The following is a 26374-nucleotide window of genomic DNA, read 5'->3' on the forward strand; positions in this document are numbered from 1 at the left end:
GTCCACGCTACAATGCGTCGGAGCCAAGCGGTTGTTTTCGTCGCGATGGTTGTGCGTAGTTAGCTGCCTGTCACTGGTGTTTATACCAGAAACTAGGGGGTGTTCTCGATCTGTTTGGGGCCAGTTTGACTCTCAGATCTCTGCCAAACTAAGGGTTTCGCATCCCACCTCGTTTTGGGTAAGTTGATCGTCATGCTATCGTCTGTTCCCACCAGGCTATTTGCCCGAAGGTCGCGCAGCGTGTCACCGTGCAGACGTGTGCTCCAGACTAGCGCAAATGGAGCCACATGTCAAAGCATCCGTGAGCCACAGACGGAGACCGCTCGCAATCCTATTGTGTCCACCTCCCGGATCTCCAGAAGGGGCATTTTGGCTGAGGAACCCGCTAGCGCCAATGTCAGTCCGGCGGTGCAGTACCACCATCTCGCCCCTAGATGGCTGTCCAACTTGGAGAATCGCCGCAGCTCCTGGGCGGCGCTGGCCACCAGAGGGCGCAACAACAACACTTACTGGGAGGAGAGCGGGCGAAGGGGTGAAGGTGAAGGCGGCGGGGCAGAGGGAGGATTCGGCCGCGCAGGTGTCACCTCTGCCGGTGTGTTATCGGCTGCAGCTGTGGCCTTCTGCCTGAAGAAAGATTCAGATGACAAAGGTAGATTGTTTCCATGGAAATAACTGCAATCTGATTACAATATTTGAGCAGCGGTTTTTATCCATTGTTGCAACATGCATCAAATTGGTTAATTAAGTTGAAAAACGAGAAGATGCTAAAAATGATTTTTTCCCCCCCAAGCATTTAAGATTTGGCTACAAAAAATAGTTTGTATTGAGAAATCTCAAGTGTGTTTTTATTTTCTGTGTTCACTTATAATATTTTCTGCATCTTTATCCATCTTTGCAATGACAAGGTGATGCCCTACTGGAAGCAGCAAGGACCAATAACGCTCAAGATGTAACAAGGTACTGCTACACTGTACACTCAAACACAACGTCTTAATAGACTCTACACTGTGTACTGGCCATTCACTTTTATTTTATCTTGAATGCATATGCTTAAAGTACACATTTTTTAAAATCTGTGTACACTACAGTTGTATGTTCACATTCCAACTCCGTTAGAGAAACAAAGCAATAACAGTGGTTTTCGTGTTTTATTTTAATTTTATTTTTTTCACATTTTTTTGGGAAAACTTATTTTCAAATTAAAGTGTTTACATTTCCTTGATAAAAACTTATAGCGTTTCCTAATGTAATTCGGATTGTCTTCAAGCACACATTCATTTGCATGATGTTGATAAAATGCAAAACAATGTTTGGTTTTAGTGAGTGGGGTGGGATACGGTTGTTTCTGGAACGTCATTTGATGAATTTGGGCTTTGCAGAATTTTCTTGCTGTTCTTGTTCAAGAGAAAGAAGGAACTACCTCTTGATTATTTTTGTATTTTTGCGTTGATGTGTGTGTCCTCTTACCTCAGTAAAAATCACAGAAGTTTCTGGTATGACATCACAGATGTTTTATAATTGAGATACTTGGCTGTTGCCTGTTCTAAAATAAAATGACTTATTCAACAGTCATAACCACCCCACTTATGATTTGACAGAAATTGTTTAGATTTGAATATAGTTGATAAATCGGTGCATTGAACCAGAAGTAGTGTTAGACTTTTTTTCAGTCTCCATCTGGATTACATTTAAGTATATTCCCTTGAAAAAGCAGTGATAAATGGCTCCATTTTAAGTGCTTTGCTGTTTGAGAATATCAGTGTCAGCTTGTAATGTCAGTAGAAGCATCTTCTTGGTTTATTCTTGAGCACTACCGCCTGTGACCACCAGGGGGAGGAAGAGGACTGTCTCTGCTTGTGATTCATAGGCGTTGGGGGTGGGGGACTCTCCATCCCAGCTTTGGTCCATAACGGGTTTTTTTTTTATTTCAGGCATTAAAAACACTCTTTTTCTGATGCTAATGTTGCTTAGTTCTTTGCAGTTTTCCCTTAAAACACAAAAACGGTCAACCGGAAACCACCCAACAGCGAACCCCCATCGTCCTGTCTGATCTGCTGATGATGTTGCATCACCAGTCGTGTATGACCATAGTGTACATCAGTGTATCTGTGTGTGTCTCCATTTGCCAGCTTGGGTTACCTGTGCCTGTGTGGCAGATGGTGAAGGTGAGGCGACCAGCCAGCCAATGGGAGGCGTGTTAAGTGCTGTGGTTTAGTTGATGGGAGGTGGTGGTGTGTGTCAGGGTGTGTCTGCTCGCAGGCAGTGGAGAGGATCGCGCTGCTGTTAGGTCGTAGTTTGTGCTTCCGTATCAGTTGTATTCATATATAAAAATGATGGGTAAAATTGATCACATCATTATATTTTTGTTGTTGTCCTGCTTGTCAAACAGCATTTTATCTCTGTGATGTCACAGTGAAACAACTCCATCCTTCTGGTTTAATTCTGCACATTCTTGAGGATCCATTTCCTCTTTTTTTTTGCAAAGACAAATGACTGAAACTTCATTCCAAGCCAAGATTTATCTCATTTAACTGATGAACAGGTGACATTAGGTGAGGGGATAGTATCATGATAGGGTATAAAAAAAACAAAACACATTTTGTCCAGTGTTGTTTAAATTTGAAGCACTATCAGTGTGGCTCCTTGACACGCTCAGGTAGTGCTAAGCTGGGCGTAGCAGAGCCTTCTTCACTCTGAGACAAGCATTGAAAACAGATCCAGAGCTGCAGAGCTGAGTGCCGACCAGAAAGAGGCCATCGTGTTGACTGTAAACACACACACTGTCTGCAGGCTCAGCACCAGAGACGACATATGATCACTTACACACACACACACAGAGCACAGAGACACACACACAGGCACCCTCTTATAGAGGCCGTACCACTCCAGTACCTGATGTCATACCCTCAGGCAGAAAACTCAACACACACCTGGCTCGCTCACACACACACATACACACACATTAACTGGTCAAGAGAGTGGCTTTTGAGAAAGACGACAAGCTTGTTTCATGCTTGTGAGTCTAACAAGGCTTTGGTGGTCACACAAGTAGCAGGAGTGCCATGGGAACGAAACACACATCTCTTGGATGGGACACTTGATTCAAATGGAGAAGCTAAATTATAAGATCTCTTTTTTTTCTTCCCCCCCCCCCATCAGGTTATTAGAAGAGGGGGTCGACCCCAATCACCGGCACCGCCTGGGTTGGACCGCTCTAATGGTGGCTGCAATGAATCGACAGCACAGGTCTGTATGGGATGTGGAAAAATTTAAACCTCTTTTCTCCACTTCCCTTGTTTATTTACCCTGAATACAGCAATGAGAACACAACAACAACAACAAAAACAACAACAACACAGAGATTCTTTTCCTATCACACCTGAGAGGTGTGACGTATAAGATCCCAGACGTAAAGACGCGTCAGTCTCCCACCTGAGGCTGTATGAAGGGGGGCCTCTGTGTGGCCTTTGTGGGACCCCTTTAGGTGCACCTGGTTAGTCTCCCCTTCAGCCCAGTCTGTCCCAGTCCACAGATCTGTCTTCATGATCGTCCCAGTTGCACCAAGCCTTTGTCTGGTTAATTCACTCATCAGAGGGACGTTCATCCATCTGCTGGCACATTAATAACACATCTAACATGAATATGTGTTTTTTTGGGGGGGGTTTGTATCAAGTAATGAAATTTACTCGGAACCTGTCGTTTTTTGGGTTTTTGTCCCGGGTCACGAGCCGAGCCTCGACGCATTCGACTAAATCTATTGAACGGATCGTGTGTTTTACAATGATGAGATGCCCCCCCCCCCCTGCCCAGCAGCCCTACATAACAGTAACGCAGTGTTTTGTCATCATGCAGCCGTCTGCTCGAGTTAGTGCGTGGCCATATGTCATCCGTGTCCCCTCTCTGGTTGTTACTGTAGGTCTTCAGAAGTGCAAAGTGCGACTTTTGGACCGACAGACGGTCTTTACCCGTTCCCCCATCTCTCTGTCCGACAAATTAAATTAGCCTCCTGGCCCCCAGAACACACACAACCCGGAGAGGGGCCGAGGTTAAGGCCAGGCCAAATCCAATTTACAAGGCTTCTTTTTTTTTTTTCTTCCATCAAGACAGTGTGGTCACTTTTTTTTGTTGTTGTTGTTGAAGGGTCTCATGTCTCCATGAGAAGCTGAATGTGACATTTGAATATGAAAATAGGTTTAAATGAGCTATTGAGATGAGTTCACGGGGGTTAAAGGTGCTCCTTTCTCACGTTTGTAAGATCATCTGAATAAAAGCATCTCAAGTAAAAACATCGGAACTTTTTTGGTACTTTTCCAGATACTTTATTTGAATTGTGTTTTTATGCAAATGGCTTACACTCTGTCTCTGTCTCTAAATACATAATGGGATATAATCTATGTCCTGAAAAACTGCTGAACAAGGTTTTTAAGGACTTTTTAAGATAAATCAATTCCCACAGTGCTTATTTTTATGTTATTTGTCACGTTTGAACATTTTCAGTTGGGTTTGCTTAGAATCAGGGTTTTGGACACAGACTTTCAAATGTGTTGCATTTAACAAGAACAATTGCTAAACGTTAGCAGGTATAACCTTCTCAAAGATGGTATTTGGTGGTTTCCGTGATCTTAGAGTAAATATTATTAATTGTCGTTTACAAAAATAATTCTGTTTGTGGTGACTTTTTAGGTGTTTTTTACGTTTGCACCATTTTAACCGGTCCGATTTGCTTGTGGATGTAATTTTGGTTGAATGTGTGTCTTGTGTACGCACTGTTTGTGTGTGTGTCGCTGCGCTCTATGTGTGTGTGTGTGTGTGTGTGTGTTATGAGTGCTATAACTCAGCGACGCAGTGACACTCCTCTGTGTTTAATCCCGTCCTCCAACCCCCCAGTGAGCCGTCACTGCTGCCGGGAAGACAAAACATCACTTCACACACATCAGTCACACATGTCTCTCTCTCTCTCTCACACACACACACACACACACACACACACACACGCACACACACCAAACACATGTGAGTATGTGCAGAGAAGGGGAATTTATACCAAATATCTTGAAGGCCAAACGACTATTACTCAGTCACAGGCAACTTTATTTGCAGCTGTTAAGTGAAAACTCGGGGACGTTACTCTCCAAGATGTTTCAGCCCGCAGCTAAAACGTCAGCCTGCATCTTAATGTTGAATAACTTCTCCCCCCCCCATCTCACACTGCACTACACTTATATTTTGGAACCAGAAAGGATTGTCGCGTTCTTAGAAGTTGGAGGATTTTTGGCACACGGACCTTTTCTAGATGCGTCGTCCCCTCCTGCATTCAGGCCTCGGGGTGTGTGGACGAATGAAGAGTGAGACCTTAAGGCGTTGTGTGTTTGCTCATCTTTGATGTGGGGGCTAAATCAGGAGGTTCAGGGTCTGGCCCACTGTTTGCACTCTTTAACGCACAATACCCATCTCCATCTCTCATCCCTCCCTCGCTGCACTCGCTACACAATGAGCGCCCGGCCAAGTGAAACGGCCGTCGACCATTCCGACCTGTCGGCCGAGCGACTCCGAGAGGGAGAGGGATGGGAGGTGGGGCGTGGGGGGGGTGAGGACAGGGGAAAGCGGAGAGGGACGAGGGTACGAGAGGATGAGTGACTCGTTGGGGAAGAGAGGAAAGAATTATCTGGGGGCGTGAAAAAGAGAGTGGTGTGGAGTGGGATTACGGGTTTGGGAGCGGGATTAGCCGGGATCTGAATAGCGGTGGAAATCAGCAGAGAGTTCCCTGTGAAATATTCTCATCATTTGGTCACGATAGGCCGGCATTGTGAGGATAAAAAGTCTGGTTCAGACACCGAATCAGCTACGTTTGATTAATTTGTTGGATAACAAATTAATCAGGACTAATCTGTCCCGTCTCTTTTTACAACAACATTTGAGGGCTTTGATTTAATTTACCTGAGTTTAGTTGTCCTGATGAATTCCATCTGACAATCACCGTTTTCAATCATGTTTGATAATTAGAATTTAAAATCAGGAACTTTACATCCCCCAGGATGATCAAGTATTGTCTTATAATTTGTTTGGGGTTTGTCCATCCCGACGCTTGTAGAGGCCTCAGGAAAATCTTCAATCATTTTCAAATTTGGTGAAATTCTCCGATTGAGTCCAGGGATGAGTTGGTCATTTTTGGTCAGCGGTCTTTTACGTGCCGTCGTGTGTTCGTCCCGTTCTGGTGAAGGTCAGAATGACTCAGATTTGGCACGGCAGTTTCTAATCCAGACGTTCACTAGTCTGAAACTTTTTTTTACATTGCGGTATTTCTAAGGCGCCGCGGTGTCATTTTTGTCTTGTAAATGTAAAGATTCTCATTGTCCAGATAAATTAAAAAAAGAATAAAACACACTTGAAAGCCACAGCAGCCGTCTAACAGACAGTAGTCTTTCTGGCATCTACGTGACCCCAGGTGTGCACCGGGTGAATGGAGGTCAAGTGAGGTCCAGTGTCTGGGCCAGGTGGTCAGAGACATGGATGGTCAGTTCGGCTCAGGTGTCTATTATAGCCCCGCAGAGACGGAAGCGTCTGTTTCCTGTCTTCCCCTCCGGGGCAAAGGATGGGAAAATAACACCAGCACCCGGCGGTGAGACCTGCTGGTAAAGTCAAACCTGTACTGGTTTAATTGGTTTTGGTTTTGTGTGAAGGACCTTGAACCGGTCCGAGGTTTCATCCACGTGTTGTTGATGAACCGAATATGCAGATGACTTTGTTCTCGTATTAACTTTCTCCCCAGTCCTTTAAATTGGGAGTCTTACCTAATTACCATCTGCCTGCCTTCAGTATGGCCTCAAATGAGTTGTTGGAGTTCTCCTAAACGTCTCAAAATAAAGTTACCCACTTGATTATCCGTTGATTAGTAAAACTATAAACTCTTTTTCAAAAGCTTATTAGTTTTAGCACAATCGTGTCTAATTAAATCTCCCTCTCTTTCATCGGCGCCGCTGCACCTCCCTCCTTTTCATCCACTCCTCCTCTTCCTCCTCCTCCTCCTCCCTTTATCTCTTTTTTTCCATGTTTACCTTTCTGATGCTGTTAACCCTTTCCACGCCATCTGGTTTTGTTCAGTGCCCGTCCTGCCCAGCCTCCTGTGACCAGAAACCTCGTTTTGAGTTTGGGTCAGTACGAGTTTGGGGAGGATGCGTCGATGTGTTTGTAGAAGTGCTTGCAAGGGTGAGATAGGAGCCCTCCGTGGGTCACAGCCTTCCTGCCCCCCCCCCCCCAACCACAGTTATACAGTAACAATAGGGGACCCCCTGATAGTCTTTTATACCCCCCTCTGCAAGGTCAGACACAAAGACGTGGCCCGGCTCTCCCACAGGAACACACATGATCCGTACGATTTTAATTCCCTTGTTATTTCCCGTCTTTCTTTAGTTTCACACTCATACTCAAAATCGGAAATTCTGCTTCTTAATTTTGTTGAATGTTTTATCATTTTTTTCCCCCCAATTTTCAAAAATGTCCCTACTTTTCTTTTTAAATCTTTTTTGGAGGTGAACTGATTGTTTCATTTAAAGCTTCGTCTTTAAATCGACTCAGATTTTGTTTTTTCTTTTTTCCCCAGCTGTTCCGTCATTGCTGACATCATATCTGCCGTCAGTATCGCCGGAGAGTCCGTCGGGTTGTTAAGTGGAGTTAAGGAGCGCGTCGAATCCTCCCATAAAGAACCATTTTGCTCAGTTGAAGCCCTTTCAGGCCCAGTTCCGTTACCATTTAGCTAAAAAAAAAACGAGCCGCCCCTCCTTCCCCGGCTGCATTACACAGTCGTAGGTGTAATGACAGCCAGCAGCGAAGAGGCAGGGTTCATGCTTCGGCCATGCCCCCCACCCCCACCCCCACCCGGTTCCTGTTCCCGTCTGAGTACTGTTTTTGTGTGCAAGTCTGAGTGTCAATGTCAAAAGCCGACGCTCACGTTCACGGTGGCAAACCCAAAGTGTGTGGAGTGTGTTCCGTAGACGGAGAGACGGTACCTGGAATGTCCGCCGGGTCACAGTGAGTGGTGTTGCCGAGGTACTTGTGTTTGTTCTATAAGGCTGTACGCTCCAATGAAGAGCTATACACACACACACACACACACACCACCTCCAGTGATGCCGGAAACGGGCCCGACCCTTTGCCCCCTTCAATGTTTCATCACGTGTGCACCGGGCTTTGAAGCAGACCAGTGTTGCAGCGAAGGAGACGGGGAGCGAAGCGTCCACTGGACTAAAACCATCACAACAGAACGCTGGAAATAAAAGTGAATCCTGCAAAAAGGGTCTTTGTCGATTGCGTAATTAGATATTTGCATCCGTGTGCAGCTTGTTGGCGTTTAAGGTTTACAAACTCAGGGTCAAGAGGCGAAGGAAGCGAGTGTCAAATTCTGGAATTTAAAAAGAAAAAGTTTTTGTTTTTTTTAACTGATATTCTTTAGAAAGATTCTGCTTGTATTTGGCCATAGAGGAGGCTGATTTAAAGTTATGTTGAATTTATATAACCTGTGTGTGAACAAGGAAGAGACTTTTATTTATTTGAACACACTGGACTCTCAGGACAACAGGAGATCCTTCATTTATCATCAGCGTGACTCGTATTTCCCTACAAGCTACTGTATTTCCGATTTCCCATCAGTCCACATGTGGGTTCAGTCCATTCCAGCTCCATGCAGCGTTATTCCATTTATTTTAATGCATGTTTCCTTCTGCTGTTTTCCAGCGTGGTGAAGGTTCTGCTCGAAGCCGGTGCCGACCCGAACCTCGGAGATCACTTCAACAACGTCTACGACACGTCACGGGAGAAAGGCATCCACTCCCTGGAAGGTGAATGAGTGTGGGGTGGAGGGGGGCGGGGGCTCTGCTGCTGCATTCAACACACGTGTTTGCTTGAATATTACACGTATGAATCCTCGGCGTTGCACCAGATATTGTGAGACATCAGGATTTGCATATATGTATCGTGTTTATTTTATACGCTCCCTGACAACCAGCGTCCGTTTCATTTGTTTTTCCTCCCAGCTCTCTCACACACACACACACACACACACAGCCAGAAGATGGCAAAGGCATACACACATTCAGGAAAACTTTACCCCCCACTCCCTCCAGCCTGTGTTGGGTTTCTGCAGACATATTTATATGGGATATGTATATTGCAGACATTTATATGGCTGTCAGGTTTGGGTCCACGTGGGGCCAGCGTAGCGTGGGGAAGCGTTTCCCAGACGCACCCTGATGGATGGGCTAGGGGGGCCTGTGTGACGCTTTATTGGGTTAGCTATGATTATCCCGCCCTGTCTCCCTCACACACACACACACACACACTGCAGAGAGAGACTGCCAGAGAGATGGAGAGAAAGAGTGGGATGGATGGAGGGAGGGAGGGAAAGACTGATGAAGGGAGGAAAAATGAAAGGAGGATAGCCGTGCGAGAAAACAAGGGGGGAAAGTAAGGAGGTAGGTAGGAAACGAGGGAGATGTTAAAGACGGAGGAGAGAGAGGGGAGAGTGAGGGAGGGATCGAAGGAAATGGGTGGGATGATGAGGGAGAGGAAGTCAGGAAATGGATGAGACAAAGTTATTGGGGAGAAAGGGAGGGAGGGAGGGAGGAAGAGCGCGCAAGTGATGAAAGGAATTGATGGAGGAGAGGAAGGAGGCAGGAAAAATAAAAATTGATGATGGAGTAGTGGTACGAAATGAGTGCTTCTATGAAAAAGAAGTAAAGAGAGAAAGATGGACTATCTCTATTATTAGCAGGGAGCACAACGAAGGAGACTCTAAAACACGAGGCGCATTATTCCCATTATGTTCGACAGTTGAGTTTAAATATGTGGAAATGAACGTCTTCTCCGACGCCGGAAAATGGGAAAGACAATTTTGCGACCTGCAGCGATACTTTTCGGAGACATATTGACTGTTAATGTATGGAAGAAAAGTTCTTCTAGACTTGAAGTCGCTTGTTGATTTCTTAGACTCGGCCGGTCGCAACAGATCCAATTCTGTCTGTCGGATTTAAACTGATTAAATACATTGAAAAAAACAATGAAAATATTTCCTTTTTTTATGCAGGATTTGTGTTTGTTTCTCACAAAATTTTGTGGTTGTTTTTTTTTATTCCTCTTCTTGTCCCTGCAGTCCTTGTGTCCAGAGAGGATGAATTCAGCAGCAGGCTCAGCAGCAGGGCCGGTTTCCGTGGCTGCACGGCGCTTCACTACGCTACGCTGGCCGACGACACACGAACCGTCAGCATGCTGCTGGAAGCCGGTACGTCACACACACGCACACACACACGTGCACACCTCTTCCAAACCCCACCATGAACTCCCCTGAAGAGTCCAGGAGTGACTCATGAGGGTTTCGGCACCTCAAACTATCTTGATCCAAATAATATTTCAGATCCACAACTCAGAATAAATGCAGGTGAAACTGTTTTGTGTGAAATGTGACAAATCTTTTAACTTACAAATCTAAACCACCGTTGGAGACGTATTATTTTACTTTAATGCATATCAACGCTGATAATTATTCCAAAGCGTTTCCAGATTCTAGAGTTGGGATGTCATATCATACCAGGGGAAACTGAGCAGACCAACTCGTGTTGGTGAAACACACGACCAACTCAGAGGCTCCTCGCCGTCATATTTTGTTCTCCAAACGAAACGGTCGCCCGTCTGCCCCTCAGAGCTGGAGGCAGTTTGTTCTCCATCAGCCTTAAAAAGCTCTCCATGTGTCATCATCTGAACGCTGCCACCCCCCCCCCCCCCAAGTCATATCAACAGAATTACAAAGCTCATTTGAAATTGATCACTTGTTCATACCCGCTCTCCATTCACCCTCTATTACTGGCGCACCTGTCGTTGACTCAGCTCCACCAGCGCACATTAACACATACACACATACACACACACACACACACACACAGGCCCTGGAGGCAGAATATCCCCCCTCAGTTTCCAGGCGAGCAGCTCTTAAACAAGCTCGGCCTAGTTGAACTGTGACCTCCACACAGAACATGCCCTTGGGGTAACTCCATAGTCACAGGATGTGTGTGTGTCTTTTTGTGTGCGTGCGTGTGTGTGTGTGTATGTGTGTGTCTGTCTGTTTTTAGCGCTCAAGCCTCTATTGTAAATTAAAATATTCATATCTATGATTTTTATCCTTTTAGATTCATTTCTATTCATTCCAGGCTTTTTGTTGAGTTTTATCTTCAGGGACATTTCTTGTAGCTTTTTAGGTTAAAACCTTTTTTTATCTAAAAATATTCCTTTTTTGGGGGGGGGGTTTGAATCAAACACCCCAAACAAAAGCATGGCTCCACGCGCATAAGCTATCACTAATGTCTTGTTTATGTTTATGATGGATGGCGCGTCCCGAGCGCCGTCTGGCTCGTCTCTCGCCTCAACCCCCCTGCATCTGCAAGCGCTCCGTACGCCTAAACAAATCACGGCGTCTAACTCGATCAGACGCTCCGCAGACGCATTTTTGAATTAAAAAGGTAAGAAATTTCACAAAGCAGAGACATTTGTTTTTTAGGCAATCACATTAAAAGACAAGGCCAGGGTTGTTCCTCACTCAACGGAGCCGTTGTCTTTTTTTTTTTTGGCGCCGCCATCACGACCAATAACAGTCACGGCATCGCAGACTTCCAATCCCAAATGCATTACTGTCCGTTGGGCAGTTCTGTGCGAACGGATGATTAATTAAAGACTTTTAATCCACGTCTTCTGGACATCCAGTTTTCTGGACAAAACCTGCGTCGTTTTTCTTTTTTTTTCGTTTTGTAATGTATTCTCCCTCGCTTGGCATCCATCTTTGTTAACGGTGTCAAAAAAAAAATATTATAAGCTGCCACAGCTTCAGGACATCTGTGTGGATTTGGATGTGTGTGTGTGTGTGTCCCTGTCATGTATGTCCACGTTCAGTCCCTGTCTTATTTCCCCTGTGTTTGTGTGCCTCCACGTTGCTCCGCTAGCCGTGGGTTTGCTCTTTTGGCCTCAGCCGGCCCTCGACTCCGATCTCCATCCATCACAGTCTCCGGGGCACACCCTCAGGCCTCTCCTCGAACCCCACGGTCCCTCACACACACACACTATACCTGCAGCGGCTCTGCTGCTCCTCCCCAGGCTCCGCGCCGGGGCCCGCAGGCCAGGGGCGCTCTGTAATAGACGGCTCCGTAGGTGGTAGGAAGGCCAGAGGAGACACACATGCTCACAGTCGCACACAATACAGATACAAGCACACACACACTCATACATGCACAAAGAGCAGCGGGGGCTCTCTCCCACCAGCTGGAGTGAAAGGGAGGGAGGAGGAAATAGGAAAAGAGGAGGGGACTCCGATTAGGCATAACTAAAGCACTCTTAATGAAGGGATCCTGTGTGTGTGTTGGTGACTGTGTGTTAATGGTAAGCTGTGTGTGTGTGTGTGTGTGTGTGTGTGTGTGTGTGTGTGTGTGTGTGTGTGTGTGTGTGTGTGTGTGTGTGTGTGTGTGTGTGTGTGTCATCAGTGTTGATCCTGTTATAAAGTGCTATGGCCCAGAGGGTTGGCCTGATATTAAAGCCCTAAATGATGCTATTTATTATGTCCTGTGTGTGTTTGTGTGTGTGAAAGCTTTATTGCTTTCTTTCATGTTTTTTGTGGTGGTTGTTGAGGGGTTTTTTTGGAGGGGGGGTAGTGTATAATTGCTTGGGATCGATAGCTTTGCGACCGCGTCACAAAATGTAGAAGTTTATCGATAATCGTTGCTGTGATTATTAGTCTCTGTGGTCGGAGCGATAGAAACAACCTCCAGTTGTAATGATGACGTAAAGGAGGCTGTTTTTTTTACCTGAGTATAAAAACTTCTGATTTCTCATCTGACCCTGAATGCACCATTCAACATCGCATACTCGTCACAAACGCCACAAACGTATAAAACGGGGTTGAGTGAGTCCAGAGAAGCACAAATAGAATCAAACCTTGTTTCAAATGACTGTTTGTTGCTGACGTTAAATAACATTCATCTTTTAAAAATTAAAAATTAACTGGCACAAACGGTGAGTCATGAAAATGAACCAATCCGACGGAGCGTTCAGTTCCAAGCTTTCACTGAGATAAAGGTTTTCATTTGAGCAGAGGCCTGAGGGGAGCGTCATCTCCTGGTGGAGTGTGTTTTATCATTTCCTCCTCTTGTTGTTCACTGACTGTAACTTTTTAAAAAAGCTTTACAGTCACAATATGACTTTTAGATACTTGGTCGCTTCCTGAAAGGTATCAAGATCTGAGTCTCAGCCCCGACGACGGAGTCACGGGTCAGGGCAGAAGGCGCCGCTAACTACCCTCACTGACATCCCCGCCGCCATCCACCCCTGACACACTTCACACCTGCTGTGACGTCTTCTCTCAGCGACTCACACACACCGTGAAGACAGTCTGCGTGGCGGTTCTTCCTCCCACTGGGGGCGAGGGCGAGCGCTTGAGTGCCTCCACGACAAAACAACCTGCAGTGTGTATAGATTGTATAATAATTCAGGGCGTTGAGTGGGGGGTCAGAGTGTGTTTTATCGGCACGCGTTACAGATATGAAACCCCCTGCAGGGTCATTGCATGCGTCCCAGTGACCCCCTGAACCCATGCGACCTCTAACCCTGACGCCTTGACCCTCCTGCTGAGATTGTGTGTGAATGTTTAACATGGGACTAAAAAAATAGGTCATTAAATTCAGTTAATATTGTCTTCTAATTCATGAACTGTGTGTGTGTGTGTGTGTGTGTGTGTGTGTGTGTGTGTGTGTGTGTGTGTGTGTGTTGCTTTAATGCATTTAGGTGCCAACCCCCTGCAGACCAACAGCTTGGGTCACACATCGCGGGCCTATGCTAAAGATGGAGACGTGAGCGCGGTGCTGCAGGAGTGGGAGGGAAAGGTACGACATCACGGAACCCGCTGGAGGTCAACTGGGGTTAAAACGTGAAGATGGATTATTTATTAGCTTTATATAGATACTATCCATGAGTTAGCATTCTAAAAACACACCAAGAACAGTAGGGAGCGTCCGTAAACTGTTTTTTTTTTTGCCTAATGCCGTGTTTTCCTGCTCCTCCTGGTGTTTAACTGCAGTATTACTCACAGAAGCGCGTCGGCTGCCTCCCTAAATCTAACTTACCTGCAGTTTTCTACCAGTTTGACAGCAGGCCAGAGATAACCAAGATGGAGAGAGAGAATAAACAGCCTGCCTCCAGTGCTGGGTGAAAACCTGGAGTCTGAGGAGACAAAGAGGAGAGGATGAATGGAGCAGCTGAGAGAAACTGAAAGGGGGGGGGGGATAAGAGAGGAAACGAGGCTCGAGATCAGGGGAAAGAAAACTACTCAGGCAGAGGAAAACTAGAAAGAGATCAGATTGTGTTCACAGACCTGATGATTTAATCTCTTAGATTCAGAGGATTAGCTGATTTTCAGATCCATTTGTTTCTATATAATCATGACTTTTCAGTTAGTTTATTAAAGTTTTTCTGTCAGGAGGAGCTCAAAATTATTAAGTTTAACTGGAAACCGAAGCTAACATCTCGCACTTTATTGCATGACATCATTTAGCAATAAAAGAATTTTGTGCGGGGGGGAATTTAGAATGTTTTTGTGAAATAATTTCTAGTCAGGTCATTTTTATGTAAAGTCTGTGCAACATACAGGTGTGTGTATATTTGTATATACATATATACACATGTACAGTATGTGTGTGTGAATATATACAAATATGTTTTATTTTTACTTCTAACATTCCCTCCCGTCTTCCTGATTTTATTCACTGACCATCCCCCCCCACCCCCCATTCCTTACGCCCGTTTTTCTTCTTCATCCATTTAGTTCCAGGAGGCGAAGGCTCGGCGGGAGGCAGAAGAGAGGAGAAGGTTCCCCCTGGAGCGGAGGCTGAAGGAGCACATCATCGGGCAGGAGGGGGCCATCAACACAGTCGCCTCAGGTAACACCACCCACAGGTGAACAGGTAGCGATACACAACCCGGTATACTGTACATGCTAAAGGATGCTAACAGCATCCTCTTTTCTCTACACTCCCTTTCTCCATCTTTCTTTTCGTCATTTGTCGTTTTTCTCCCCCCCCTCCTCTTCCTCCCCCCCAGCTTGCTCTCCTCCCTTCCCTCACACAGTGGGCGGGTTCAGACAGACCGGCGGAGGCTGTAATTGGTTAATTGTGATGAATGAGTGACTGTCAGGCATACACAGGGTGTGTGTGTGTGTGTGTGTGTGTGTGTGTGTGTGTGTGTGTGTGTGTGTGTGTGTGACAGCTGAAGAGGCCAGGCTTGGAGCCGCCAGTTAACACAATTACGAGAAGAGCAGACATACTACAGACCCCCCCACCCCACCCAGCTCCATCCGTTCCTCCCTCAGTCCTCATCACACCCACTCCTTCTCCTCCTTCCTTCTCTCCTTTGCCAGCTTCCCTTCTCAGCCTCCACCCTCCGCATCTTTCCATCCTCTCGCAGTCCGTGCCTTTCCTTCAACCTCCACCCCCCCCCCCACACACATACACACACACACCCTCAATGGTGGTAAAACAGTCGGAGGTAATGGGGGGAGGGAAATAAGACAAGAACGCTGATGGGAGAAGATAACGGAGAAGTAGCTGAGAACCAGAAAGACAAAGAGGAGAGCATGTAATGCATGAGGAAGAGGAGGGAGGATGAGTTAGAGCACAATTACACAGCAGACAGTAAAGGGTTGATATTACACCAGCCATCCATGGAGGCCATGTATTGATCTGCAGGTGTGTGTGTTTGTGTGTGTGTGTGTGTTTTAGAAGCGACTCTGCAGCGACGAACGAGGCTGTGTGTTATTTTTATGATCTCGCACAGATTTGTGAAAGTAATCAACTTGCTTCCAAAGCCAGGAACAGATTATAATCCGTCATCCCTCAGCAGAAACAAAAACAGCAGAGAGTTCACAACCGAAAGGAGAACGACGGCGACTCTTCATCACTAATATTTACGCAACCAATTAGGAATAAACACCGACTCTAGACGTCTGCAAGCCAAAACACACACCGATGCTTTTTTTTGTGTGTCAGTTACTGGAATCGGTGTTTTTTTGTTTGTTTGTTTGTTTTTGTTTTTTTGCTGTGAGTCAGGGAAGGAAGAGGGAATCGTGGGACATGTAGTCTTTGGCAAGGTGATGAATGATTGTTGTTATCATGGCAAATTGTCCTGAAAGCCATAGAAGACACGGCCTCAGTGATAAAGGAACATCTTATTGATCTCTGGAAAGTATTGCAGTGAATATATCACACACACACACACACTCTCTCTCTCTCTCTCTCTCTGTGTCTGAGGGCGAGCATTAAGAACATGCAGAGGGGAAGTATTTTAGATGTTCGATGAGGTGATGGGGGGGCCAGGAAGGAGAGGAAGGGATGTACTGCAGATAAGGAGACGACAAACGAGAATGTGATGTAGAGATAAAGCGAGAGGACGGAGCTCCGCTCGGCTAAATTGTGCAGCAAAGTTTTTTAAAATGATGCAACCTAAACGACTGAATCTCCGGATGTTCCCCTTTAACGCTGTTTCTATGTAAATATCTCTATTGACAGTAACCAATCAGAAAACAGAGGCTGATGGCGATGGCGGGCTGAGTCACGTGACCACAAGTTTGATTCCAACCAGAAGCCTTTTGTCGCATGTCGTCACCTCCGTTCTCTCTCTCTATTTACTGTTTCTGTGCAGGAATAATAAGATAAAATTCAATATTTCCCAGAGCCCAAAGTGAGAAAATGATTTTTTTTTGTAGCAATATCTATATGGAATTGTGATTGAGGAAATGAAAATCAAAAATACGCATCAAACATTCAGTATTATTACTTAATAAATCAATAGAAATTATGATGTGATCGAGTGTATTTAAGCATCGATAAATGAATGTTTCAACAATTTTTGTACTAAAATGTCAATTCGAAAGGGGGTGTTGTCGAGCAGATGATTGGAAAATTGATATTATATTAGCTGTATTTCCAAAATGGCTGTTTCCGCCCTAACAACAGGACACACACACACACACACACACACACACACACACACACACACACATACACACACAGGAAGGGGGTTTGAGTGATACAGGTTTAGCTCTCAGGGCTAAGAGTTATTGAAGAGTATCATCCCTCTGTAATCGTGTTAGAGCCAACCCGACCTGCCCGCTACACACTGCTCTGAGTGTGTCGTGAGTGTATATGCATGTGTGTGAGGGAGGAGAGGGAAAGAACAAGCTTTCATTTGTTTTGTGTCTTCTTCCTCTCCTTGCTGTTGTTGTCGGGGTCCGCTGAGAAATGTCAATGTGTCCTTCTGTCAAAGTCGGTCTCAATCAGCTAAAACCCAGCGACACACAGAAGGTTACGCCGTCATTCACACGGCCGCTGATAAAACCCACGGAGCTCTGGAGCCCCTCTTGTCACCGTCGATCTCCACGTCCATCTCTGACACACTCGTTTGTTTCTGTGTCTCATTCCCTCTCTCTATCTCCATCACTCCTCTCTCTTTCCTCCTTTTACCTCTCTCTCTCTCTTTTCTGGTCTTCTTATCTTTTGTCCTGCTGCTGCTTCCCTTTCTGCTGCATCAGCCGGAGGGGATTGGTAGATGTATTCAGTGCCACACAGTGCAAGTACTGCATTGAAAACATCCTTTTTTGAAGTATTAAAAGCATTCAATGCAGAAAAAGAACCCTGTTTTGTTTTTCAAGTGGAATTTAGGGTCTTCATTTAAAATTTTAGCTACCCAAAGTTTGACTTTAATTCATGATGTGTTCTATAAATCATCTACTGGATCCGTATCGCTCTCAACATTCCAACCAATAGTCTGAACCTTGAAATTATTAAAAATAGAACCGACAAAAAAATAATTTTATGAAAACAAAGTAAAAATTGTGAGAAGCTGGAACAATGAAATGTTTTCACATGAGGAAAGATTTGGACAAAAACAAAAGACAATGATTCACCAAATCAACTTTTGTGTGAACAAACTGTTGATTTTCATTCATAATTTACCAGAAATATGAAAACATCAGATATTAAACTTCTTAATCTTGCAAACTAATTAGTAACTAAGACTGTAAAATAAGGTAAATAGCGGTGTAAGTTTTGAATGAAGATCGATCCATCCATTCTCCACTCTGGTGCTGCTGCCTCACCACTGTTGAGGGTAGGGGGCCGTGTGAACAGACCCCCACCTCCAAATCAGCTTTAAAACTTTTTTTTCTATTTGTTGGAGGAAGAAACTTTCGCAGTAACAATGAGGACATGCAAGCCGCTCGCAGGGAGATCCCAGATTCAAACCCGCGACAACCGACGCCACCGGCGTTCAATCACGGCTGAGATTTTTTTTTTTTGTCGCGACCTCAAATTCGGATGAGTTTGTGCTTCTCCGTCGAGTGGTCGAAACCACGTCCAAATACACTCTTTACTCCCCACCAAACCAACCTCATCATCTTCTCTTTGTGAATGTGTGGGAGTGTGGTTGCTGGGGTGATGGTCGGTAAGCGTGTGTGTGTGTGTGTGTGTGTGTGTGTGTGTGTGTGTGTGCGAAGCTGCGATCCATGCTAAACTGATTTTGCCATGGCCGCGCCAGGGAGGCTAACACAATTACTGCTGGCTAATGGCCCCACTGACTGAGGGGGGAAGAGAGGATGGCTGGTAGCTTTCTGGAGGTCTCTCATCTGATTCTCTTCCTCTGTTTTCTCTCTACTGTTTCCTTTTTTTTTTTCCCCCTACAAATGTTTCTGACCCTTTTCTCATCCGTGCTCCTTCACTCTTTTATCATAGTTTCTGGGATACCCGCCGCCCTCGGGTCAACTGCCAAAGCAAAGCAAAGTCAACAAATGCAAATGAGTGAAATAATAGCGCTCCTTCTTCTGCTCCTCCCTCTTATCTGCTCTCTGCAGCCATCAGGAGGAAGGAGAACGGTTGGTACGACGAAGAGCACCCGCTCGTCTTCCTCTTCCTCGGCTCGTCTGGAATTGGTAAATCACTCTCTCGTTTTTCACACCCAGCACCCCCTTTTCCAGTTTGAACTCAAGAAGCAACGCCAAAGAAATGTTGTAGATGCCAAAATAAACACTTAGAGATGGACTGAATACACAAGACGACAAAAGCACAAGTGTCCTATTGTAAAAGTGGAGAAAGTCCACATGTAGTATTAGTTTGTCTCCGAGAAGAATGAAATTTTTTTGAGTGTTTCTCACTTCTGCCTCTTGAAATAATTCATAATAAAATATTTATTTAGATGGTCATTTAAATATAAAAAGCAGGCGGTTATACCTGATCCACAAACAGGTTATCAGGCTAAAAACCATTTTAGAGCTTTAAAAGAATGAAATCATTAGTAAGGTTTTTTTTTTTTTGTTTTGTTTTCTGCAGTTCCACACATCAGTCCCAACCAAACAGAATATAAGCTTTTAATAGTTTTACTTAACGAGTAATAAAGTTATGGCTTTTTATGACTGACAACCTGTAAAGCCGGCTGCAACACACCGCTAATGCAGTATCCAAAGAAAGTGTGTTCAGAATGAGATTAGCTCAAGTCGTGGTCAAAGACGCTGCAGATCCGTCTGAATATCAGTTTACACCCTCAGTGCTCGTGCCTGATGTGAAGAATTCATTTCACCACCAATCAAGATGTTTTTGTAGTTTATATATTTATCACTATTTACTAACCGGCAGCTTCGCTCCCTGATGTCCACATGGACACACTGAATATTATACACCAGTATACAACATGGGATGCTTCCTGCTTTCTGCTACCGCTCCACAATGATGACAGTTTTTTTGTTTTTTTTTAATTTGGGATGGGGGGGTATTGATAAAATTTATTATAGATATAAAGCATAAATATGAAACAATTAAGGGAAAGCTGTAGAATTGTTCTTAAAATATTAAAGTCAGTTGGGTGCAGTTGTTTTAAAGCTAAGTGCTAAGTTAAGTTTGGAACTCAGGATGATGAGCAACAACAGCAAGATGATAAAGTGTGTGTGTGTGTGTGTGTGTGTGTGTGTGTGTGTGTGTGTGTTAGCGTGAAGGAAAGGAAGAGATGGAGGGATATTACGGCCCAGAGAGATGGCTAAACAGAGATGCTGAAATGACAGACCAGAGAGATAGATGAAGGAGAGATGGTGTTCATATTCTCCGTTGCCTTCAGCGACAAACCGTGGCCACCAGACATCAATATTAAACACAGCAACAAGACGCAGCTACACACACAATCTCAAACACACACACACACACATGGGCGTCATATGCATACCAAATACAAGACATCAATATCATATATGAGCATTTATATGCAGAATATTTTACCAGCAAACATAATGGGTGCTTGTGGAGAGCAGGAGATGATTGAAAGCTTCGCAGGGAGGGAGGACCCCGGAAATGTAGACCAGGAGGGGTCGTCGCTGGGATGAGCGTTCGTTTTCCTGAGTTTCTGATGTCTCTTTACAACGATTGGTTGAAGAAATAATAAAAAAAAACAATTTATTTATTTGAATAAATCCTATTTTTCCTATTTGAATAATTGAATGATGTTTCTGGTTTGTCTGACCCGTTCATGGCGGCCTTCGCAGGAAAGACAGAGCTGGCCAAACAGGTGGCCCGCTACATGCACAAGGACATCAAGAAGGTATTTTTTAAAATATTTAGAATATGATATTAATACGACCTTCTCACCACATGTCCAAAATGAAAACACAACTTGCACGTTTTGCCTCTCAAGAGGATTTAACCCATCGTGTGTTTGCAGGGTTTCATCCGATTGGACATGTCAGAGTTCCAAGAGAAACACGAGGTGAGATCATCTGTATGTGAGGAACACATGATTGTTTTCTCCTCAGTGTTTCTAGTCACCGGTACAATCTTGTGGATCTCCGCATAGTTTGCAACAACAGAAAAGCGCTTCAATCTGTTAAAATATCTCTCAGGTAGCCAAATTCATCGGCTCCCCGCCGGGATATGTGGGCCACGACGAAGGGGGTCAGCTGACCAAACTGTTGAAGGCCTGTCCCAACGCTGTGGTCCTGTTTGATGAAGTGGATAAGGCCCACCCCGACGTTCTTACGATCATGCTGCAGCTCTTTGATGAGGTAGGAAGACAAATGTACAGAAATTATAATATATAGATTTTTTTTTATATTGTGTTAAACTTTTAAAAAAACATCCTCCGATGAATTGATCAATTTCTGTCGCAGGGTCGCCTCACCGATGGCAAGGGCAAGACCATCGAATGCAAAGACGCCGTCTTCATCATGACGTCCAACGTGGCCAGCGATGAAATCGCCCAGCATGCACTGCAGCTGCGACAGGAAGCTGAGGAGGTCAGCCGCAGAAAGCTGGCCGACAACCTGGGTGAGAGAAACACGACAACTAACGTCAAAATTCAGACACACACGTCTTTCTGCTCCATTGAAAGTATCGTGCAATATATTTATTTGATGCAATCCTGTAAAAACAAATTTGATTGAAATAATTGTTGATGTGTGTGGTTTTTTTTATTTTCTCAGAGGACGTCCAGAAAAATGAAGACGTGAAAATCTCTCAACAGTTTAAAGAATCTGTGATTCGACCGATCCTGAAGGTAAAACCATCCGATCCACCAGGGTTTTGGTGAAACCACAGATCATCTGGATCTTCTAGAGCAGCGACAAACATGGTTAATGCTTCGGTTCCTTTCCAGGCTCATTTCCGGAGGGACGAGTTTCTGGGACGGATCAATGAAATCGTCTACTTCCTGCCGTTCTGTCAGTCAGAGCTGCTCCAGCTAGTCAGCAAAGAGCTCACCTTCTGGGCCAAGAAGGTACGTCTGAGTGCTTTTTCATAATTCTAACTTGATATTCTGAACTGATGAACCTAGAATGCGTCAGAGCCCGTGTGTGTATGTGTCTGTGTGTGTGTGTGTGTGTGTGTGTGACAGAAGGTGGTCTTCCTGGGCTTCCTCCTGTGGGACCTGAAAGGTCCGGCCCACGTTGTCCTGCAGCCGCTGAGCTGTGCAGGAACACACACACAGATCAATATGATGTGCCACGACTACTCACTGTAATGCGATTACAGTGTTTAACATGTGGAGCCTTCATCAATATTTAATTATTAATATTACAGCTGGTGTCCTGACATCCAGCAGGGGCCCTGAAGGCGACGGATAGAGACCTGAGTCACGCCTCTCAACGTTAGCATTCGTCTTTTGAAACGTCCTGCGTGTTCTTGAGTTTGATCTCTTTGTTTCTGTGTGCGTGTGTGTGTGTGTGTGTGTGAGTCCTACAAAGTGTGTTTAGCAGCAGCTCCAACAACAAAAGTCTCATTACAGACCCCCCCCCCCCGATCCATTTGATTGTCACTCAGTTATTCGAAATGCATTAAACGTTCTGCATTATCATTATAGCTTTAATGCGATGCTGAGAATGGAATATTAGCATTTATATCCTTGAAGCTGAAGGCGGCTCGTTATTTATTGAAGGGAGCGTTAGCATCGACGGCTAAGTGAGCAGCTCTGATGGCTGCTATTGACGGGCCTTTGATTAAAGCCCATTAAGGCCCTGTTGATTAACACAGGCAGACACGCTGCGTGACACTATCTCCTCTCTGCCTCGACATTTGTCTCCTTCTTGCCATCTTCTCCATCCGTCCCCGCCGTCAGTCCTCTCTTTCTGATTTGACTGATCGTTGATGCTCTTGCCACATTACGCACCTCTATTCTCTCTCTCTGTGTTATTAGGCTAAGCAGCGCCATGACATCACTCTTCAGTGGGATCGCCCGGTTCTGGACCAGTTGGCGGACGGATATAACATGCATTACGGAGCGCGATCCATCAAACACGAGGTAACACCCAGACGGCGACACCTGGATGACTTAAAAGGCTTTAAATTGTGTTAAATATTCTGAAAGCCGTTAAAAAAAAGCAGCGTGTTTGAGCAGCATTTTAATCACACATCAGTTGAGGGACTCAAACTCTGCTTGAAGAGCTTCTCTCAGATCTTATTGATAAATAGTTTAATATATTTAACGTTAGCCAAGCTGTGTGCAGGAAGAGTCACCACCGTAATGGAAGTGATCAAATGTCAATGTTAAGCTCAGGGTTAAAGAAAATTAAATGCAAATTATTCATTAATTTTCTAATAATTATAGATTCAATTAAATTAATTCGAGAAAATAATAATCAGAGGTATTTCTAATGTTCAGGTCCGTCTGCGGATGTCTGATCAATTAGGGAAGAGAATGATGCTTGTTTGGAAAATGTGCATTATCAGTCGATGTTTAGAACGAGTACTCCCAAATGTCAATAAATATACAGCTGAAATAGTCACCAACAAATAACATTCAGAATGCAAAAGTATGAAACCACGAAGAAGCAATCTGAAACCTCTTCCTCACCACTAATCTCGTCACCGATGCCTCAGGTCGAGCGGCGGGTCGTCAACCAGTTGGCCGCCGCGTACGAGCAGCAGCTGCTGCCGAAGGGCTGCACCTTGCGTCTGTCCGTCCAATCGGAGGGCCAGGAGGACAGGAGCGCGCCCAGTCTGCGCCTCGAGGTGGTCGGAGAGGATAGCTCGACCAAAACGCTGGACATCCGCTCGCCGCTCGCCCCCGAACACTGACGGAGAAGAAACGGCACTTGATCACAGAGGATGTAGCGTAGATATGTATTCAGACATGTTACCTCACACACAATATCATCACCACCATCATCATCATCATCATTAGTTTCAGCATCAGTGGGATGAATGTAACTAATAAAGATACGTTTGATCAACACATCACCGCCTCGAATCGGTGCACATGCGATCAGCACATGCCAAATTTTTCACATCATGCAGGATAGAATGTGCCAGAGATGTAGTGAAATAATGATCTGAGTGATAAATTTGATCTTAAAACATCTTTCATACCATTTAACTGTGACATCATGGAGTGAGGAGTGTAACATGGAGACGTGAGCGTGCCTGTTCACCATCAACTTCGAATATCATCGGTCAAACGATTCCATATCATTAGAATTAACTGTGTTCAGCTTGTGGTAGCAGTAGTTTCTGTGTGACACATTTATGAACACTTTAAAGAGCCAAAATATTTATTGAACGTTAAAATTTGTGTATTTATTGAATGAGGGTTGGTTGCAGGATTTGAAAGTGTTCGGTTGTGCAAGTTTCACCTCTACTGCAAATAATTAAATTTAAAACTGATGCTTTGTATTTTTACTGGAAAGGAGGACGTGTGAATGACCAAAGATAACGTTTTTGTTCACTTTAGTTTGACTTGAAACCCTCATTCACTGATAAATATGTGGATTTTTTTTTTTTTTGGAAAGGAAGTGTCTGAGGCCAAGTGTCTCGCGATCCGTTTGAATGATGGCGTGAGCGTGTCGCGTGTTGATGCATGTTAATGTAGAGACGTGTCACGACGTCCCCGGCGTCTGACATCCAGAGAAATTTAGAGTCGTAAAGAAATAATATTCAAAGTGTGGCTTCATAAATGTTTTAACAGCACGTCGACGAGACGCCAGATGTAACCCGCTGACATTTTTCACTCTCGACTCTGAGCCTCCATTGTGTAAATAAAGTCATCACAACAAAAAGGACAATTCCTCTGTTTTTTTCTGTGTGTGTGTGTTTTTTTCTTCTGTTTGTGTTGCGCTGACATTCCTGATGGATGCGTGTGTGATGGACACCGGGTGCCTGGGTGGGAATTCTCCAACAATAATGCTCGTCCACAACATGACAGAGGAATTTCTTTTGGAATTCGGCTCTGCTATGGGGGGTCTGTGTCGGACGCTGGAAGGGAATGTAGAGGACGTGGCGCACACCCCATGTAGGAATGTCTTCCCTCTGGGGAGGAATTAGCATGCAGGGGAAAAAAAAAAAAAAGACACACTGTGTTCCACATGGACCCCCCAACTACAACCTGTGTGACTCCCATCTACAGCTGTTGCAGCAGAGTTACAGTCATGGATGACATTATTAATCTGATTATCATCTGACAGATTAATCACTAGTTTTCGTGCAGAAATGCCAAACATGCTGCTTCTTGTTTTGCTGCTTCACTGATTTATGATTGGAATTAAAATGTCTTTACATTTTTAATTTGCTGCTCTGATGGAAAAATACTGTTTGAAGATATTTTAGGCTATGTCATGTTGATTGCAGCTGCGAATTTTCTTCCAAATACAAATATTGGGGGGGGGTGAAATTGTTTTAATAATGCAAATCAATGCATTATTACCTTTTAAAATATCCATTACATCCACAAAAGGTTTTATAATTAGTAATTATGCAAACTTTCTCAAGTCTTTTTTTTTTTTTAGCTTTCTTACGTCTGCCAGTGAATCTCATCATCCCCTGTGGATGCATCACTCATCTTCTCCAGTGTACAGGAGTTGATACACACTTAAAATGTCATCTGCGTGTCGTAAACTCTTAATGCCCGCAGAGACGAGAGCAACAGAGTAGAAGAGCTTTTTTGAAAGTGGAGCTCTTCAAGTGCATCTGGATGCTGGATCAGGTTTTGCTCTGATACCTTTTTCACATCTCTTATAACCCTCAAAACACATCTACACTTTATGGTTTAAGGAAATCAAGCTGGCGTGTGTGTGTGTGTGTGTGTGTGTGTGTGTGTGTGTGTGTGTGTGTGTGTGTGTGTGTGTGTGTGTGTGTGTGTGTGTGCATGTGTGTGTATGTGCGCATGTGTATATCCATTTACCGTCCCAGAGGAGGAAGACAAGAATAAGAGGAGGAGGAGAAAGAGAAGAGGCTCTTAGTCTGTCCGTCAGGCTATTTCTGACTGCTGCCATTTCTCTAATTAGATTATGGAGAAACAGAAACCTGGCCCTCCATCATTCTAACCTCCCTCTCACTCTTTCTCCCTGCATTTTGCTCACTCTCTCCTCCCATGCTCCATGCACCTCACGCTCCCTCTTCCACCTCTTCCTTTCCTTTCCATCTGTCCATTTCTCTTGGCCTCGGCCATCATCTCCTCCACCTTCTGCTTCTTATGCAAATGGGAGCGAGAGGAAGGTGCAAGCGGGAAGGGAAGCAAGCGAGGAAGAAGATAGAAGTTCAAATATCAGGGAAAGAGGGACACTAACAATGTAAGAGTGACATTTGGGAGCAGAGTTGTGACTCTTCAGTTGAATTAAAAAGGAACTGCCCTGTGGTCAACACCCAGGATGAATGCAGCAGGTTTTTGGTTTTTGCATGGAGATGCATTTACAATAAAAAAATACCCCGTCTTAATTTCACTAGAATTTGCACCGCTGGCTGTTCCATCCCATCAAGCTACCATCAATTACAATAGCAGATCACACACAGCAGCATCGTTCTACCTCACACACCCCCAGACAGCAGTCAGTGCTCCT

The 26374-nt window shown here is 44.7% G+C and overlaps 1 protein-coding gene across 1 annotated transcript; it reads left to right on the forward strand.

The window, feature by feature from the left end:
• On the forward strand, positions 1-24595 carry clpb (ClpB family mitochondrial disaggregase). The gene is made up of 16 exons (XM_068318104.1): positions 1-649; positions 906-957; positions 3160-3246; positions 8731-8834; positions 10145-10273; positions 13813-13910; positions 14849-14963; positions 18926-19003; positions 20600-20655; positions 20776-20820; positions 20954-21115; positions 21221-21377; positions 21533-21606; positions 21706-21825; positions 22741-22845; positions 23424-24595. Exons 1-16 carry the CDS (start codon positions 193-195, stop codon positions 23619-23621), a joined length of 2037 nt encoding a protein of 678 aa, XP_068174205.1. The 5' UTR covers positions 1-192; the 3' UTR covers positions 23622-24595.
• The last annotated feature ends 1779 nt before the right edge of the window (positions 24596-26374 follow it).

The sequence above is a fragment of the Antennarius striatus genome, chromosome 6 (assembly GCF_040054535.1).
Source record: "Antennarius striatus isolate MH-2024 chromosome 6, ASM4005453v1, whole genome shotgun sequence".
NCBI lineage: Eukaryota > Metazoa > Chordata > Actinopteri > Lophiiformes > Antennariidae > Antennarius > Antennarius striatus.